This window comes from Elephas maximus, chromosome 17 (genome assembly GCF_024166365.1).
Source record: "Elephas maximus indicus isolate mEleMax1 chromosome 17, mEleMax1 primary haplotype, whole genome shotgun sequence".
In the NCBI taxonomy this organism is placed as follows: domain Eukaryota; kingdom Metazoa; phylum Chordata; class Mammalia; order Proboscidea; family Elephantidae; genus Elephas; species Elephas maximus.
The window spans coordinates 40,852,010-40,867,182 of record NC_064835.1 but is presented as its reverse complement, the minus strand read 5'-3'; the positions used below and the strand labels follow the sequence as shown (position 1 = coordinate 40,867,182).

Sequence of the window (15,173 nt, the reverse complement as noted above, 5' to 3'; positions counted from 1 at the left end):
TTCCTGCCTGCCTCAACTGCCCCTGAGCGATTACAGTTCTCTCTTTGATTGTGCCTTATGTTTTTGATGATTTTATTGTTTAACTTTAGGAGAGTATAGAAAAGATGACATGTACCAAAGTCAAGAGTGTTTTATTTTTCCCCGTAGATATTTATAACTCAAATTCTTAATGATGTTTTTAAATAGTTTACGATAACTACAAAGGGCTTACTATGTACCTACCAAGCATTAACTTGAAGAGCTTTGAATAGATTGTTATATAATTTTTACAGAAGCCTATAAAGCAGGAAGTTTTATTATCCTCATTTTAAAGATGACGAAACTGAGAAACAAAACAGTCAGGGAATTTGCCTGTGGTCACAGTAAGTGGTCTTATTGAGATTCAGACCTAGGCCTTAAAGTTTCAGGGCTACATGCTTTTCCTAATGCAAAATGGAGCTTATGTATGCCCGCGGTCAAAATAGAAATACTTCATTCTCGTATGTAAACATTGTAGTAGATGTGAATGTTATAATCAGGTTTTCCATGTGTAAACAGATTACTCTGTTTTGAGTTATGAGTTTTTTAGACTCTGTCAATTTTTGATTAACATTCAAAATTAAAAATAAAAACTGGAGATTAAGGAAGAAAGATGGGTGTGGTTATCAGCTTGTACTTCACAGTCAACATAATTGCTTACCTCATTGAGATTATCAAAGAAAAAAGAATTCTAAGTTTTTTGTTTTGTGTTATTTGGCACATAAGAAGACTGTTATAAGCAGCATCATAATATTTATTGGTGTATTAGATTCTGAGAAGTTATTTTCCTGAGGATGCTTCTAAAAAGAATTGGAAGAATAAATCTCTTTCAGTGTTAAACTTCTGTGTACTTGCATTTATAGGATGCTTAGAACATAATATAGCTTTTTTTCTTTTTATGTTTTAAAGAGAAAAGGATCAGATCCATTTTTGGTTGTTAAAGCCAGATAATCTGTGTATGTTTTTTGATAAGTTGTTCGGTGTCTGTACTAAAAGTAAAGAGATGTGTTTCTAAACAGTTGTTGGAGATTTAGCTTAACTTGGAAAATAAACCTAATGACTAACCTCACCTCAGGTAGGCAGGTAGTCTCTCCATGCTAGAAACGTCACATGAATAAGAATTATAAGTCTGTGATTAGTTCTCTTCCGTTGTAATTTTCCCCCTTCCCCACTGCGTCTGTTCACCCCTGCCCTAACTGTGATGTAGCCATTATCTTGCATTTTAATTGACTAGCGTGAAATGTTATTACGTTGTTATTAATCTAGAATATACTTCAGTGCTCCAATTTGTATTTATTCAATCTCGCTCAGTTCTTGGTTATATGTGGCCCATCTTAGATTTGCAAATTGATTGCATATAATGTGATTAAAATAAAGGCCTTTGAAATGGTTTGAGAATGCTTATTTTACGTAAGTATGGACTTGGTAAGCAGTATGTTTCTTTACTTATTTGTAACTTGAACATTAATATCTAAGTATTCTTGCTTGTTTTCTTGGCAGATTATCAGAGAAAATAGTATCTCTCTCAGTGAAATTGAATTACCTTGCTCTGAGGATTTGAATTTGGAAACTTTGTCGTAAGTAATGCAATGTTGAAAAAAAAAAAAAAAAACTAGTCTAGTATCATCAGGTAAATAAATAGAAATATAATATTTAGGAATAATATTGTCCTTGATTTGAATTATTCTGAATTCTCAAATTTTTCTAACCATTATTTATTAAGTGTTTACAAAGTTTTTTTTTTCTTTGTTTTTTTTTAGCTCACTGATGTGTAGAGCTCTTGCCCTAAAGAAACAATATTGAAGATTCATTAACTTGTACATATTATTCCTTTATCCTTTCCAATTTTTTTAACTTGGCAATGCATTTAAAACAAATTACCTTCTCTTGCTACATAGGAAATAGTGCAGGCAAGGGGCAAACTTTTATTAATAAGGGCTACAGGATGTTTCTGCTGAAGAAAACAAGCAGAAACCTGCTGATTTAATACAGGCACAACTGAGCATTCTCCAAAGGATATAAACTAGATTAGGAACAGAAATATTTACTGTTTTTACACCAGGATAATAGGTAATAGTAAGTTTTAAAGTAAAATAATAACAGCATTAAATTTTTTGTAATCTGGTTTCAGGCAAGCACATGTCTACATAATTGCCGGGGCCTGTTTGTCTCTGGGTTTTCGATTTGCTGGCTCAGAAAACTTATCAGCATTTAACTGTTTGGTAAGAAATTTTTTTTTTTTTAAGAAGTATTCTAGTTTACTCTATTCTTTTTTCTTCTTTAAGAAAATCTTAAGCTGCCTCTTTTAACTGAATTTTTTCTTTTGTTTTTCCAGCATAAATTTGCAAAAGATTTTATGACTTATTTGTCTGCACCTAACGCTTCTGTAGTAAGTCATTTCATGATTTTCCTTGGGAATAAAATTAAACTTGAAGAAAATTTACTGATGCTTCCACTAATATGTTGTCGAAAATCTCTGCTACTTGTTTGAATTTAGAATGGGAGATTTGACGTTCTGGTTCTCCTTTTTGTTTTTTGTTCTGGGATATTGATTAGATGAGAAAATGCCTATCATTAAAGGGTGTGCAGGTATCTGATAAGAAAGGGTGTAACCTTCATGGATTGTCATACTTCATGTATTCTTTCTCAGTACTGAATATTGATGATTACCTTTTTGAGAAATCAGTACTTAGTAAAGATAAAATTGCCTTTTTCCTTTTTTTTGGCAATTCTTTTGAGGCATTTCTGCTCTGATGTCAGAAAGACTGCATAATTCTATTTCTAGTAAAAACCACACAGGTTTATGCAACATTATTTATACTATGGAAGATTTGGAAACATTATAAAGTCTAAATGTAGTTAAGTAATTTAGATTATAGTGCAGCTATACATTTTTACACAATGGAGCTATCAAAACCATGTAGAAGAATATTTTTAAAGTATAATAAAAAAGTAAAAATATTTTCTATAGTAATATCTCAATTTCAATTAAAATGCAGTTAGATAGATAAGATTCAGAGACAAAGAAAGCCAGAATATTAACAGCGATTTTTTAAAAATGGGATTCCAAGTTGTTTTATATTTCCTTCTTGATTTTTTCTGAATTTTCTACATGAACTTTGTGCTGTAATCAGAGAAAATAATTTTTTTACGGGTTTTTTTTTCTTAAGTCACAATATTCGTAGTCTTCTAATGATGGCCTAGAGTTTTGATAATAAAGAAAGGTAACACAACATTATAGTAATGTCATATTTTTTCATTTCAAGACAGGTCCTTACAACCTAGAAACATGCTTGAGTGTGGTGCTGCTGTCTCTTGCCATGGTAATGGCTGGCTCAGGGAATCTAAAGGTTTTGCAGCTTTGTCGCTTCTTGCACATGAAAACGGGTGGCGAAATGAACTATGGTTTCCACTTAGCCCACCACATGGCCCTTGGGCTTCTGTTTTTGGGAGGAGGAAGGTAAATGATTATATAATTTTTTTCTCCATGAAAAGATCTCAAGAGTGAGTGCTGTAAGAGTGACTTATTTTGATTTTGAAGATTCATGTAAATTTTCAGATAATTCTGATTGGCTGTTACCAGCTTATCTAGTAGCATTATAACACTTTAGAGAGGCTTCCCTATAGTGTAACTACCAATGCATGTCTTATTCAGTAAAGCTACCATTCTTTCTCACATTCATATTTAGCATCACTTCATTTCTCAGAAGAGTCTGTGCTCAGGACTTCATTACATTGCTGCCTGTTCCCCACCATTTAACAATTAATTTCTTACCCTTCTACTGAACTGCTTTCTCAAAAAGGTCATGAACAACACCAGTCACCAAATCCTAAAACATTTTCTTAGTTTTCAACTTTCTTGCTCTCTTTTCAGCAGATGTCATTGCTGACTACCCCATCCTTTATAAGACTGTCCTGTATTTTAATGATCTGTATTGAAGCAGAACATACAGAAGAAAGTAGAAATCATAGAAGCACAGCTCAATGAACTATCCACAATATGAAAATCTCTTTGTTACCACACGCATGAAAATACAGAATAGTTCTTGCATCTCAGAACACGCTGTCTCTACCTCTGCCATGCTGTGCCCCTCGCAGTCAATATTATCTTTCTTCTTCCCAAAGGTAGCCACTATTTAGTCTCCTAATACCTTAGATTAGTTTTGGCTGTTTTTTTTAATTTAAGCAGAATTATATGCTACGTATCCTTTTGTACCTTTTCTTCTTTTGCTCAACGTTATATTTCTGAGATGCATCCATGTTACATGTATCAATGATTTATTTATATTTCAGTGCCGTATTGTATTCCATCAAATGACTACTTTGTTGGCGTTGTTAGGTTCAGTCAAGTTGGTTCCAACTCCTAATGACCCTGTGTACAACAGAATGAAACATGACCCGCTCCCGTGTCATCCTCACAATTGTTATGCATGAGCCCATTGTTGCAGCTGCTGTGTCAATCCATCTTGTTGAGGGTCTTCCTCTTTTTCCCTGAACCTCTACTTTACCAAGTATGATGCCCTTCTCCAGGGAGTAATCCATCCATGTCCAGAGTATGTGAGACACAGTCTCACCATCCTTGCTTCTAAGGAGCATTCTGGTTGTATTTCTTCCAAAACAGATTTGTTCGTTCTTTTGGCAGTCCGTAATGTATTCAGTATTCTTTGTCAGCACCACAATTCAAAGGTGTCAGTTCTTCGGTCTTACCTTATTCATTGTCCAGCTTTCGCGTGTATACGAGACAGTTGAAAACACCTTGACTTGTATCAGGCACACCTTAGTCCTCAAGTTGACGTTTTTGCTTCTCAACACTATAAGGAGGTCTTTTGCAGCAGATTCATCCAATGCAATGCATCTTTTGATTTCTTCACTGCTGCTTCCATGGTTGTTGATTGTGGATCCAGGTAAAACGAAACCCTTGACAACTTCAGTCTTTTCACCATTTATCATGATGTTGCTTATTGGTCCAGTTGTGAGGATTTGTTTTCTTTATGTTGAGGTGTAACCCATGCTGAAGACTGTGGTCTTTGATCTTCATCAGTAAGTGCTTCGAGTCCTCTTCACTTTCAGCAAGCAGGGTTGTGTTGTCTGTATAACACAGGTTGTTAGTGGGTCTTTGTCCAATCCTGATGCCTCGTTCTTCTTTATATAGTCCAGCTTCTCAGATTATTTGCTCAGCATACAGATTGAATAGGTACGGTAAAAGGATACAGCCCTGACACACACCCTTCCTGACTTTAAACCCTGCAGTATCCCCTTGTTCTGTTGGAATGACTGCATCTTGATCCATGTACAGGTTCTTCATGAGCACAATTAAGTGTTCTGGAATTCCTGTTCTTCGTAATGTTAGCCATAATTTGCTATGATCTACACAGTTGAACTTTCGCATTAAAATCACCAGTAATTATCAATGCATCTTGATTGCATGTTCAATCAATTTCAGACTGCAGCAGCTGATAAAAATCTTCTATTTCTTCATCTTTGGCTCAGTGGTTGGTGTGTATATTTGAATAATAGTCATATTAACTGGTCTTCTTGTAGACTTATGAATATTATCCTATCACTGACAGCATTGTACTTCAGGATAGATCTTGTAATATTCTTTTTGATGATGAATGCAACACCATTCCTCTTCAAGTTGTCATTCCCGGCATAGTAGACTGTATGATTGTCCAATTCAAAATGGCCAATACCAGTCCATTTCAGTTCACTAATGCCTAGGGTATCGATGTTTATGCGTTCCATTTCATTTTTGATGATTTCTAATTTTCCTGGATTCATACTTCGTACATTCCAGATTCCAATTATTAATGGATGTTTGCAGTTGTTTCTTCTCATTTTGAATCGTGCCACATCAGCAAATGAAGGTCCCAAAGCTTTGCTCCATCCACGTCATTAAGGTCGACTCTACTTTGAGGAGGCAGCTCTTCCCCAGTCATCTTTTGAGTGCCTTCCAACCTGTGGGGCTCATCTTCCAGCACTATATCAGACAGTGTTCTGCTGCTGTTCATAAGGTTTTCATTGGCTAATACTTTTCAGAAGTAGACTGCTGGGTCCTTCTTCCTAGTCTGTCTTAGTCTGGAAGGTCAGCTGAAACCTGTCCTCCATGGGTGACCTTTCTGGTGTCTGAATACTGGTGGCATAGTTTCCAGCATCACAGCAACACGCAAGCCGCCACAGTATGATAAACTGACAGACACGTGAGCAAACAATCTGAGAAGCTGGACGATGTAAAGAAGAATGGGGTATCACGATTGGTGGAAGACTCATTAACAACCTGCATTATGCAGATGACACAACCTTGCTTGCTGAAAGTGAAGAGGACTTGAAACACTTATTAATGGAGATCAAAGACCACAGTCCTCAGTATGGATTGCACCTCACCATAAAGAAAACAAAAATACTCACAACTGGACCAATGAGCAACATCATGATAAACGGAGAAAAGGTTGAAGTTGTCAAGGATTTCGTTTTTCTTGGATCCACAATCAGCAGCCATGGAAGCAGCAGTCAAGAAATCAAAAGACGCATTGCATTGGGTAAATCTGCTACAAGGGACCTCTTTAAAGTGTCGAAGAGCAAAGATTTCACCTTGAAGACTTAGGTGTGCCTGACCCAAGCCATGGTATTTTCAATTGCATCATGTGCATGTGAAAGGTGGACAGTGAATAAGGAAGATCGAAGATGAATTGATGCCTTTGAATTGTGGTGTTGGTGAAGAATATTGAATATACCACGGACTGCCAGAAGAATGAATAAATCTGTCTTGGAAAAAGTACAACCAGAATGCTCCTTAGAAGCAAGGATGGCAAGACTCATACTTTGTACATGTTATCAGGAGGGATCAGTCTCTGGAAAAGGACATCATGCTTGGCAAAGTACAGGGTCAGCGGAAAAAAGGAAGATCCTCAATGAGGTAGTGGCTGCAACAATGGACTCAAGCATAACAACGATTGTAAGGATGGCGCAGGACCGGGCAGTGTTTCGTTCTGTTGTGCATAGGGTCGCTGTGAGTTGTGGCCGACTCGACAGCATCTAACAACAACAACAATGCAGTTGAATGCCTTAGCATACTCAGTAAAACACAGGTAAGCATCTTTCTGGTACTCTGTGCTTTCAGCCAGGATCTTTCTGACATCAGCAATGATATCCCTGGTTCCATGTCCTGTTCTAAATCCGACTTGAATGACTACATTCCTTTTTATTGATCTACTCTGTATTGATGGATATATTTGTTGTTTCTGGTTTTTAGCTATTATGAATAATGCTGTTATGAGCATTCTTGTATATGTCGTTGATTTCTTTGTATATAGCTCTGCAAATGGAATTGGGTCATACGGTTATATATATTCAACTTTAATAGATAATGCCATTATTGATCCAAAGGGCTTGTACCATTTTGTACACCCACCAGCAATATGTGAAGTTCCAGTTACTCCACATCCTTGTCATCAGTTGTTAGTCTTTAATGTTAGCCATTCTAGTGGATGTATAGCAGTATCTCATTGTGGTTTTAATTTCCATATCTGTGAACAATGATGTTGAACACTTTTTTATATCTTTATTGACCAATTGGCAGTCCCATTTTCTGCTAAGTTGCTTGTTACCCGCTTTTCATATTGATGTATTTTTGTGTTGATCGGTAGGTTTTCCTTAAATTATGATCCTGATTCATTTGTCAGTTTTGTATGTTTTTGCAGTTATCTTCTCCCAAACTGTGGCTTGCCTTTTTATTATCTCAGTGGTGTCTTTTGATGAACAGAAGTTCTTAGTCCAATTTATTAATAAGTTTTATGGTTTGTACTTCCTTTGTCCTGCTTATGAAATCTTTCCTTACTCCAAAGAAATGAAAATATTCTGTTACATCTTCTAGAATTTTTTTTAGTTTTGGCATTCACCTGTGGATCTGAAATCTGCCTGGAGCTGATTTTTCTGTATTTTTTTTCAATTGATGCCCACTGTTCATGAAAGTTTGTCATTTTGCCACTATTCTATAGAACCACCTTTTCATAGAGTAAGTGTCTATGTACATGTGTGTCTTAGTTATGTAGTGCTGCTATAACAAATACCACAAATGGATGGCTTCAGCGAATAGAAGTTTATTCTCTCACAGGCGAGTAGACTAGAAGTCCAAATTCACGGCGTCAGCTTCAGGGGATGGCTTTCTCTCTTTGTTGGCTCTGGAGGAAGGTCCTTGTCATCAGTCTTCCCCTGGTCTAGGAGCTTTTCAGTGCAGGGACCCTGGGTCCAAAGGATGCGTGCTCCTGGCTCTGTTTTCTTGGTGGTATCAGGTACCCATGTCTCTCTATTCACTTCTCTCTTTTATATTTCAAAAGAGATTGGCTTAAGACACAATCTAATCATGTAGATTGAGTCTCACCTTATCAACGTAACTGCCACTAATCCCATCTCATGAACATCATATAGATAGGATTTACAACACATAGGAATATCAGATCAGAGGACAAAATGATGGACAGTCACATGATACAGGGAATTATGGCCTAGCCAAATTGATACACATAATTTTGGGAGACACAATTCAATGCATGACTTTCCAGCCCTTGGCCCCCAAAATTCATGTCCTTGCGACATGTAAACGAATTCACCATAACATATTATAGCAAAAGTCTTAAATCAACTCCAAGGCCAAGATCCAAAAATTCTTCTTCATCCGTGAAATCTAGAAGTTACCTGCTTCCAAAGTACAATAATGGAACAGGCAGAAGCTAGGTATTTTCCTTACAGATGGAAGAAATTGGAGGGAAAGAAGAGATAACAGGCACCAAGCATGTCAGCAGAACACATTACATTAGCCCTCAAGGCTTGAAATAATCCTTTGTTCTCTGAAACCATTAAGGCAGTGGCCTTGCGCTTAAGACTCTAGGTACACACTCCGGGTTTTGGGTGAAGGGCCCTGGGTTTCAGCTGCACCTTCCAGGCCCACTGGAACGGCAACTTTGTTCCCTTGAATTTGGGCAGCCCCATTCTCCTGGTCCATTTGAGTGGCGACGCCACCCTTTGAGACTGAGGTAGCTCTACTTCCTGTGTTCCTTGTCCCTTCAGCTTCTGCTTCCTGGCTCCTTGACCTCTCGGGCCCTCGAGCCTCACCGCATCTGACCTGCTGTGCCAAGTGTCTGAAAGCTCTTCCCCTCCACTGATAAGTGCCTGAAGGCACCCTACTCCACCGGTAGACTTCTGCCAGAAGGCACTAAATTCTCCTGCTCCATTGGTCAGAAAGTCTAGTTAAACCAGTAAGTGCTTGGAGGCACCCCATTCCACCAGGAAGCCTCCTGTGCAAAGTATTCAGCTCTCACGCTCGATGGGTCAGCTCCAGTGCCGTCTCACACTGGTCTGCTTGTGTTGCGGCCTGTCTGTGCTGCTGCCATTTCTCTGCTGCTGCTTTTTGCTGTCTGCACCGTCTCCAGCATGACATCTCTCCTTATTTCCTTCTGTGTCCTCTATCCATTCGCAGATTCAGAACCGCTTACACATTTTAGGTATCTGTTTGAGCAGTACCCCACTCTTTTGGTACCAAATTCTGTGGTTATCTAGTGCTGCTGTAATGGAGTGGTCAGGGACTTGGAAGGAACATTATGAGAATATTGGAGAATGAGGATTTATGGGGCAGTGGCATGTGGACACACCTCTCTGAATGGGCCAGAGAAATAAAGATATTTTTGTCTCATGTGAATGCTTACCAAAGGGTGACCTCAGCAAAGGACGATTTTAACAGTCAAGTAGGTAGGATGATGTGTTCTGTGGAAACCACTCATCTTCTTTCCCCAGCTACTCCCATCATTGCTCAGTGGGCTCTTGAACAATGTGGCTGTGGTGGCAGGAATGGAGGTTATGCATGGGCTCAGCAACATGGACTTCCACTCACCAAGGCTGACTTGGCTACAGCCACTGCTGAGTGCCCAATCTGTCAGCAGCAGAGACCAGCACTGAGTCCCCAAGATGGTGATCAGTCAGCAACCTGGTGGCAAGTTGATTTACACTGGACCACTTCCATCATGGAAAGGGCAGTGTTTTGGTCTTACTAAAAATAGACACTCTGGATATGGATTTTCTTTCCCTGCACTCAGTGCTTCTGCCAAAACTACCATCCGTGGACTTACAGAACGCCTTATCCACTGTCATGGTATGCTACACAGGATTGCCCCGGATCAAGGGACTCACTTTACAGCAAAATGAAGTGCAGCAATAGGTCCATGCTCATGGAATTCGCTGGTCTTACCATGTTCCCCATCATCCTGACGCAGCAGACTTGATAGAACTATGGAGTGGCCTTCTAAAGACACAATTAGGGTGCCAGCTAGGTGGCAGTACCTTGCAGGGTTGGGGTAATGTTCTCCTGGAGGCTGTATATGCTCTAAACCAGCATCCATCCAATTTATGGCGCTGTTTCTCCCATAGCCAGGATTCGTGGGTCCAGGAATCAAGGGGTGGAGATGGGAGTGGCACCACTCACTATTACCCCTAGTGACCCAGTTGCAAGATTTTTGCTTCCTGTCCCCTGTGACCTCATGCTCTGCAGGTCTAGATGTCTTAATTCTAAAGGGAAGAATACTCCCACCTGGAGACACATCACTGATTCCATTGAACTGAAAGCTAGGATTGCCACCTGGCCACTTTGGGCTCCTAATGCCTCTGGATCAACCAGCAAAGAAATGAGGTGCCGTACTGAGTGGCGTGATTAATACTGATTACCAAGAGGAAATTGAATTGATATTGCCTAATGGAGGTAAAAACAAGTATGTCTGGAATGCAGGAGATCCCTTCAGGCATCTCTTCGTACTACCATGCCTTGTGATTAAAGCCAATGGAAAACTACAGCACCCGAATTCTGACATGACTACTAATGGCCCAGACCCTTCAGGAATGAAGGTTTGGGTCACCCCACTAGGCAAAGAACCACAACCAGCTGAGGTACTTGTTGAGGGCAAAGGGAGTATGGAATGGGTGGTGGAAGAAGGTAGTTCTAAATACTACTTACGGCCACGTGGTCAGTTGCAGAAACTCAGGCTGTAATTGTTATTTTTGCTTTGTACGTGTGCATCAAAAATTTTTGTTTTCTTCACTTATAAAATATAAATTGTAAGCAGGACTAGTGCATTTGCAGTTGTATGTTTGTTGTAGGCATAATTATGGCTTTATAATTGTCTTTATTCAGAGATTATGTATGGTTTAAGGAGATGTGTATATGTGCCAGGTTGACAAGGAGTGGACTGTGATGGATAAGATTGCGTATCATCTTGGCTGGACCCTGATTCTCAGTGTTTTAGCAGTTGTGTAATGTTGTGATCACCTCCCTGTTGAGATTTGATATGTGATCACTGCCATGATGGGCTCTGCTCTGAGTAGCAAATCATTTGAAAGGGAGTTTCTCTGGGTGTGTGGCCTGCATCAAATGTAAGTGGACATTCTGGCAAGGCCTTTTGCTTGTGCTTCATCCTGCAGCTGGCTCCTGTTTGTCAGACCTCTCTGGTCCTTTGGATTTGAGCTAACAGCCTATCTGTGGTCTTACCTGACAATCTTGGATTAATTGATCTTTGCAGCCTATAAGCAAGAGCCCTGCTTCCTGATCTGCCAGTCTTGGGTTTGCCAGCCCCTGTGGCTACGTGAATCAGGAGAAGCCTCTATCCTGACTTGCGGACTTGGGACGTTCCAGCCTGTACAACCTAGTGAACCAATTTCTTGATACAAATCTCTATATATATTTATGTGCTTTTCTGATTTGGCTTCTTTAGAGAACCCAGCCTAAGACATTGTGTCTGTATTGGGGCTCTCTGTTATGTTCCATTGGTCTATTTGTCTATACTTGTACCAATACCACATTTTCTTAATTATTATACTTTTATAATAAGTGTTGATATCTGGTATAGTAAGCCTTAGTGTGTTTTTCTGTTCTGGGCTCTTTGTAGAATTTATTTGCCATTTTCCACCCTAAATAACCTGCTAGAATATTGATTGTAATTGCATTGATTCTATAGATCTGTTTCGGAGGAATATTGAGTATTAGGATATTGAATCTTCTAATCTGTGAACATGGTGTAGCTATTTATTTCTTTAGCTCTAGTTTGTGTAACATCAGCCAAATGTTACAATTTCTACAAAGTTTGTTTTCCTTTCTTCTTTGAGAATGAACTAAACATTGGAACTCACCTTTGCAGAAGTACAGAAAGTAAAGATCATCAGAAAGATGGGAATTTCCTCTTAACACGTTTTGTGAAACTGTCTTCCTTTAGGTATTTAGATTTAAGAATGGTTAAGGAAATAATACTATGAAAATTCCTCTCTTTCATGATTTATGAAAATTTATTTTCATTTAAAAATAATCTGTATTTTAGTTCCCTAGCACTGCCGTAACAGAAATACAAGTTCGGTGGCTTTAAAGAACACTTATTTTCTCACAGTTTTAGAAGCGAAGTCCAAATCAGGGCCTTGGCTGTGTTGATTTCTTGCTTGTACATTGTACTGGGATTTCCTTAGTTCCTTGGCTTGTGGACAATCCTTACGTGGCATCTGCATTTCATCCCTCTGTATGTGTCTGTGTGTGTCTCTGTCTGTTTGTGTCTGTGCTGCTTTTTATATAAGACAGAAGTGATTAAGTTTGAGATCCATTCCAAACTGGTATGACCTCAACCAGTTGATTACATTATATGACATCACATGACAATAACATAAAACCTCAGTAAGAACATATAACCATCACACGAAGACCACACGATCACTGCACAACATCACATGACAAACATGAAATTGTGTGACCACTCTGTGACTGTCACATGATGTCCACATGATATCACATGATGGTTGTGATTGCATAACCATCATGTGACATCATATGACCATCACGTGGTGGCCACATGGTCATCACATGGCATTGCATGGAAATCATGTTACCATTGCATGACCATGATATTTGTGTGACTCACATAATGGCCACATGAAAATTGCATGACCATCACATGATGGTCACATAACATCACATGATGGTCACATGTCAGGTGTGTGATGATTGCATGGGTATCACATGGCATTGCACATGCCATGACACAATGATCACATCACATGACCATCAAATGGCATGTAAGACAGTGACATTACACAACTTCATATGACATGTAAGATAATGCCAATCACGTGACATGTAAGATAATGACATTGCATGACATAGAAGATAATTACATTATATTGCATTACACCCACAGATATAGGGGTGAGGATTCCAACAAATATTTCAGGGGGACAAAATTCAGTCCATCACAATCTCCTGTGTTTATTTCATGCTCTTAATCAGTCCCGCCTGTCATGGGTTGAATTGTATCCCCTCAAAATATCTGTCAACTTGGCTAGGCCATGATTCCCAGTATTGTGTTATTGACCACCATTTTGTCATCTGTTGTGCTTTTCCTATGTGTTGTAAATCCTGTCTCTGCGGTGTTAATGAGGTGGGATTAGAGGCAGTTATGTTAATGAGGCAGGACTCAATCTGCAAAATTAAATTGTGTTTTAAGCCAATCTCTTCTGAGATATAAAAGAGAGAAGTGAGCAGAGAGACATGGGGACCTCGTACCACCAAGAGAGTGCCCGGGAGCAGAGCGTGGACCTGAGGTTCCTGTGCAGAGAAGCTCCTAGACTGGGGAAGATTGGTGACAAGGACCTTTTTCCAGAGCTGACAGAGAGGAAGCCTTCCCTTAGAGCCGGCACTCTGAGTTTGGGTTTTCGGCTTCCCATACTGTGTGAGAATGGGTTTCTCTTGGTTAATGCCATCCATTTATGCTAATTCTGTTACAGCAGCACTAGATATTTAAGATACCACCTCTCATTGTTCCACACTGTATGCCCCTGCTTGCTGTTCTTTCATATTGGGTAGATTTTCTCCCACTCTTGTACTGTTTTACTAGTGACTTTTGGTTTTAAAATGGTTATGTGTAGTTTGTAACGTTTAATCTTCCCATGGCATACCTACACCATTGCATTGAATCCTCAGATTTCTAACATTACTAACTTAATGTTTGTCTTTGAATTTTGGTTCTATGTGTACTTTCTCTGGCAGCCCTGAGCTGATGAGTCCTACATCTCCATCTTTTGCTTCATTCCTGAGTCCAGTGCCTATTAACATCCAAAAATTGGATGATCTACTAGCACCTCATGACTTCACAAACCTAACTCATTATCTTTTCCCTAAACTTCTGCTTTTTCTAATTCCCTGTCTTAGAGGGTGGCATCAACCAGTCAGCAAATCCCCTTAGCCCGAAACTTTTTTTTTTAATTGTGCTTTAGGTGAAAGCTTATACTCAAGTTAATTTCTCATTGAAGAATTTATACATGTATTGTGACATTGGTTGCAGTCCCCACAATGTGACAGCATGCTCCCCTTTTCCATACTGAATTCGCTGGGTCCATCGGTCCAGTTCCTGTCCCTTCCTGTCTTTTCATCTTGCTTTTGGGCAGAAGTTGCCCTTTTGGTCTCTTACATTTGATTGAACTAGGAAGCAGTTCCTCAAATGTGTTATTTTTTGTTTTATAGGCCTGTCTAATCTTTGTCTTCTAGGAAAATTGGAAACTCAAAAATGAAATGGAACACGTAAACATTGATATCCTAGGCATTAGTGAGCTGAAATGGGCTGGTATTGGCCATTTTGAATTGAACAATCATATGGTCTACTATGCAGGGAATGATGACTTCAAGAGGAATAGCATTGCATTCATCGTTAAAAAGAACATTTTAACATCTGTTCTGAAGTACAACACTGTCAGTGATAGGATAATATCCATACACCTACAAGGAAGACCGGTTGATACAACTGTTATTCAAAGGCCAAAGGTGAAGAAATTGAAGATTTTAACCAACTTCTGCAGTCTGAAATTGAATTAACATGCCATCAGAATGAATTAATGATTACTGGTGACTGGAACATGAAAGTTGGAAACAAAGAAGAAGAATTGGTAGTTAGAAAATGTGGCCTTGATAACAGAAATGATGCTGGAGATTGCATGGTAGACTTATGGAAAACCAATTGCAAGTACCTTTTTTCACCAACATAAATGGCAACTATACACGTGGACCTCACCAGATGGAATTCACAGGAATCAAATAGACTACATCTGTGGAAAGAGATGATGGAAAAGCTCAGTATCAGTCA

General features: G+C 39.0%; 1 protein-coding gene across 3 annotated transcripts in view; it reads left to right on the top strand.

Annotated features, from left to right (window-relative positions):
- Window positions 1–15,173, top strand: part of ANAPC1 (anaphase promoting complex subunit 1) — a 184,893-nt gene that overhangs the window by 120,778 nt on the left and 48,942 nt on the right. For all 3 annotated transcript variants that reach the window (XM_049857675.1, XM_049857674.1, XM_049857673.1), the window contains 4 exons: window positions 1,519–1,595; window positions 2,150–2,240; window positions 2,354–2,407; window positions 3,285–3,478. In XM_049857675.1, coding sequence (XP_049713632.1) covers window positions 1,519–1,595; window positions 2,150–2,240; window positions 2,354–2,407; window positions 3,285–3,478 — 416 coding nt within the window. The remainder of the gene's footprint in view (window positions 1–1,518; window positions 1,596–2,149; window positions 2,241–2,353; window positions 2,408–3,284; window positions 3,479–15,173) is intronic.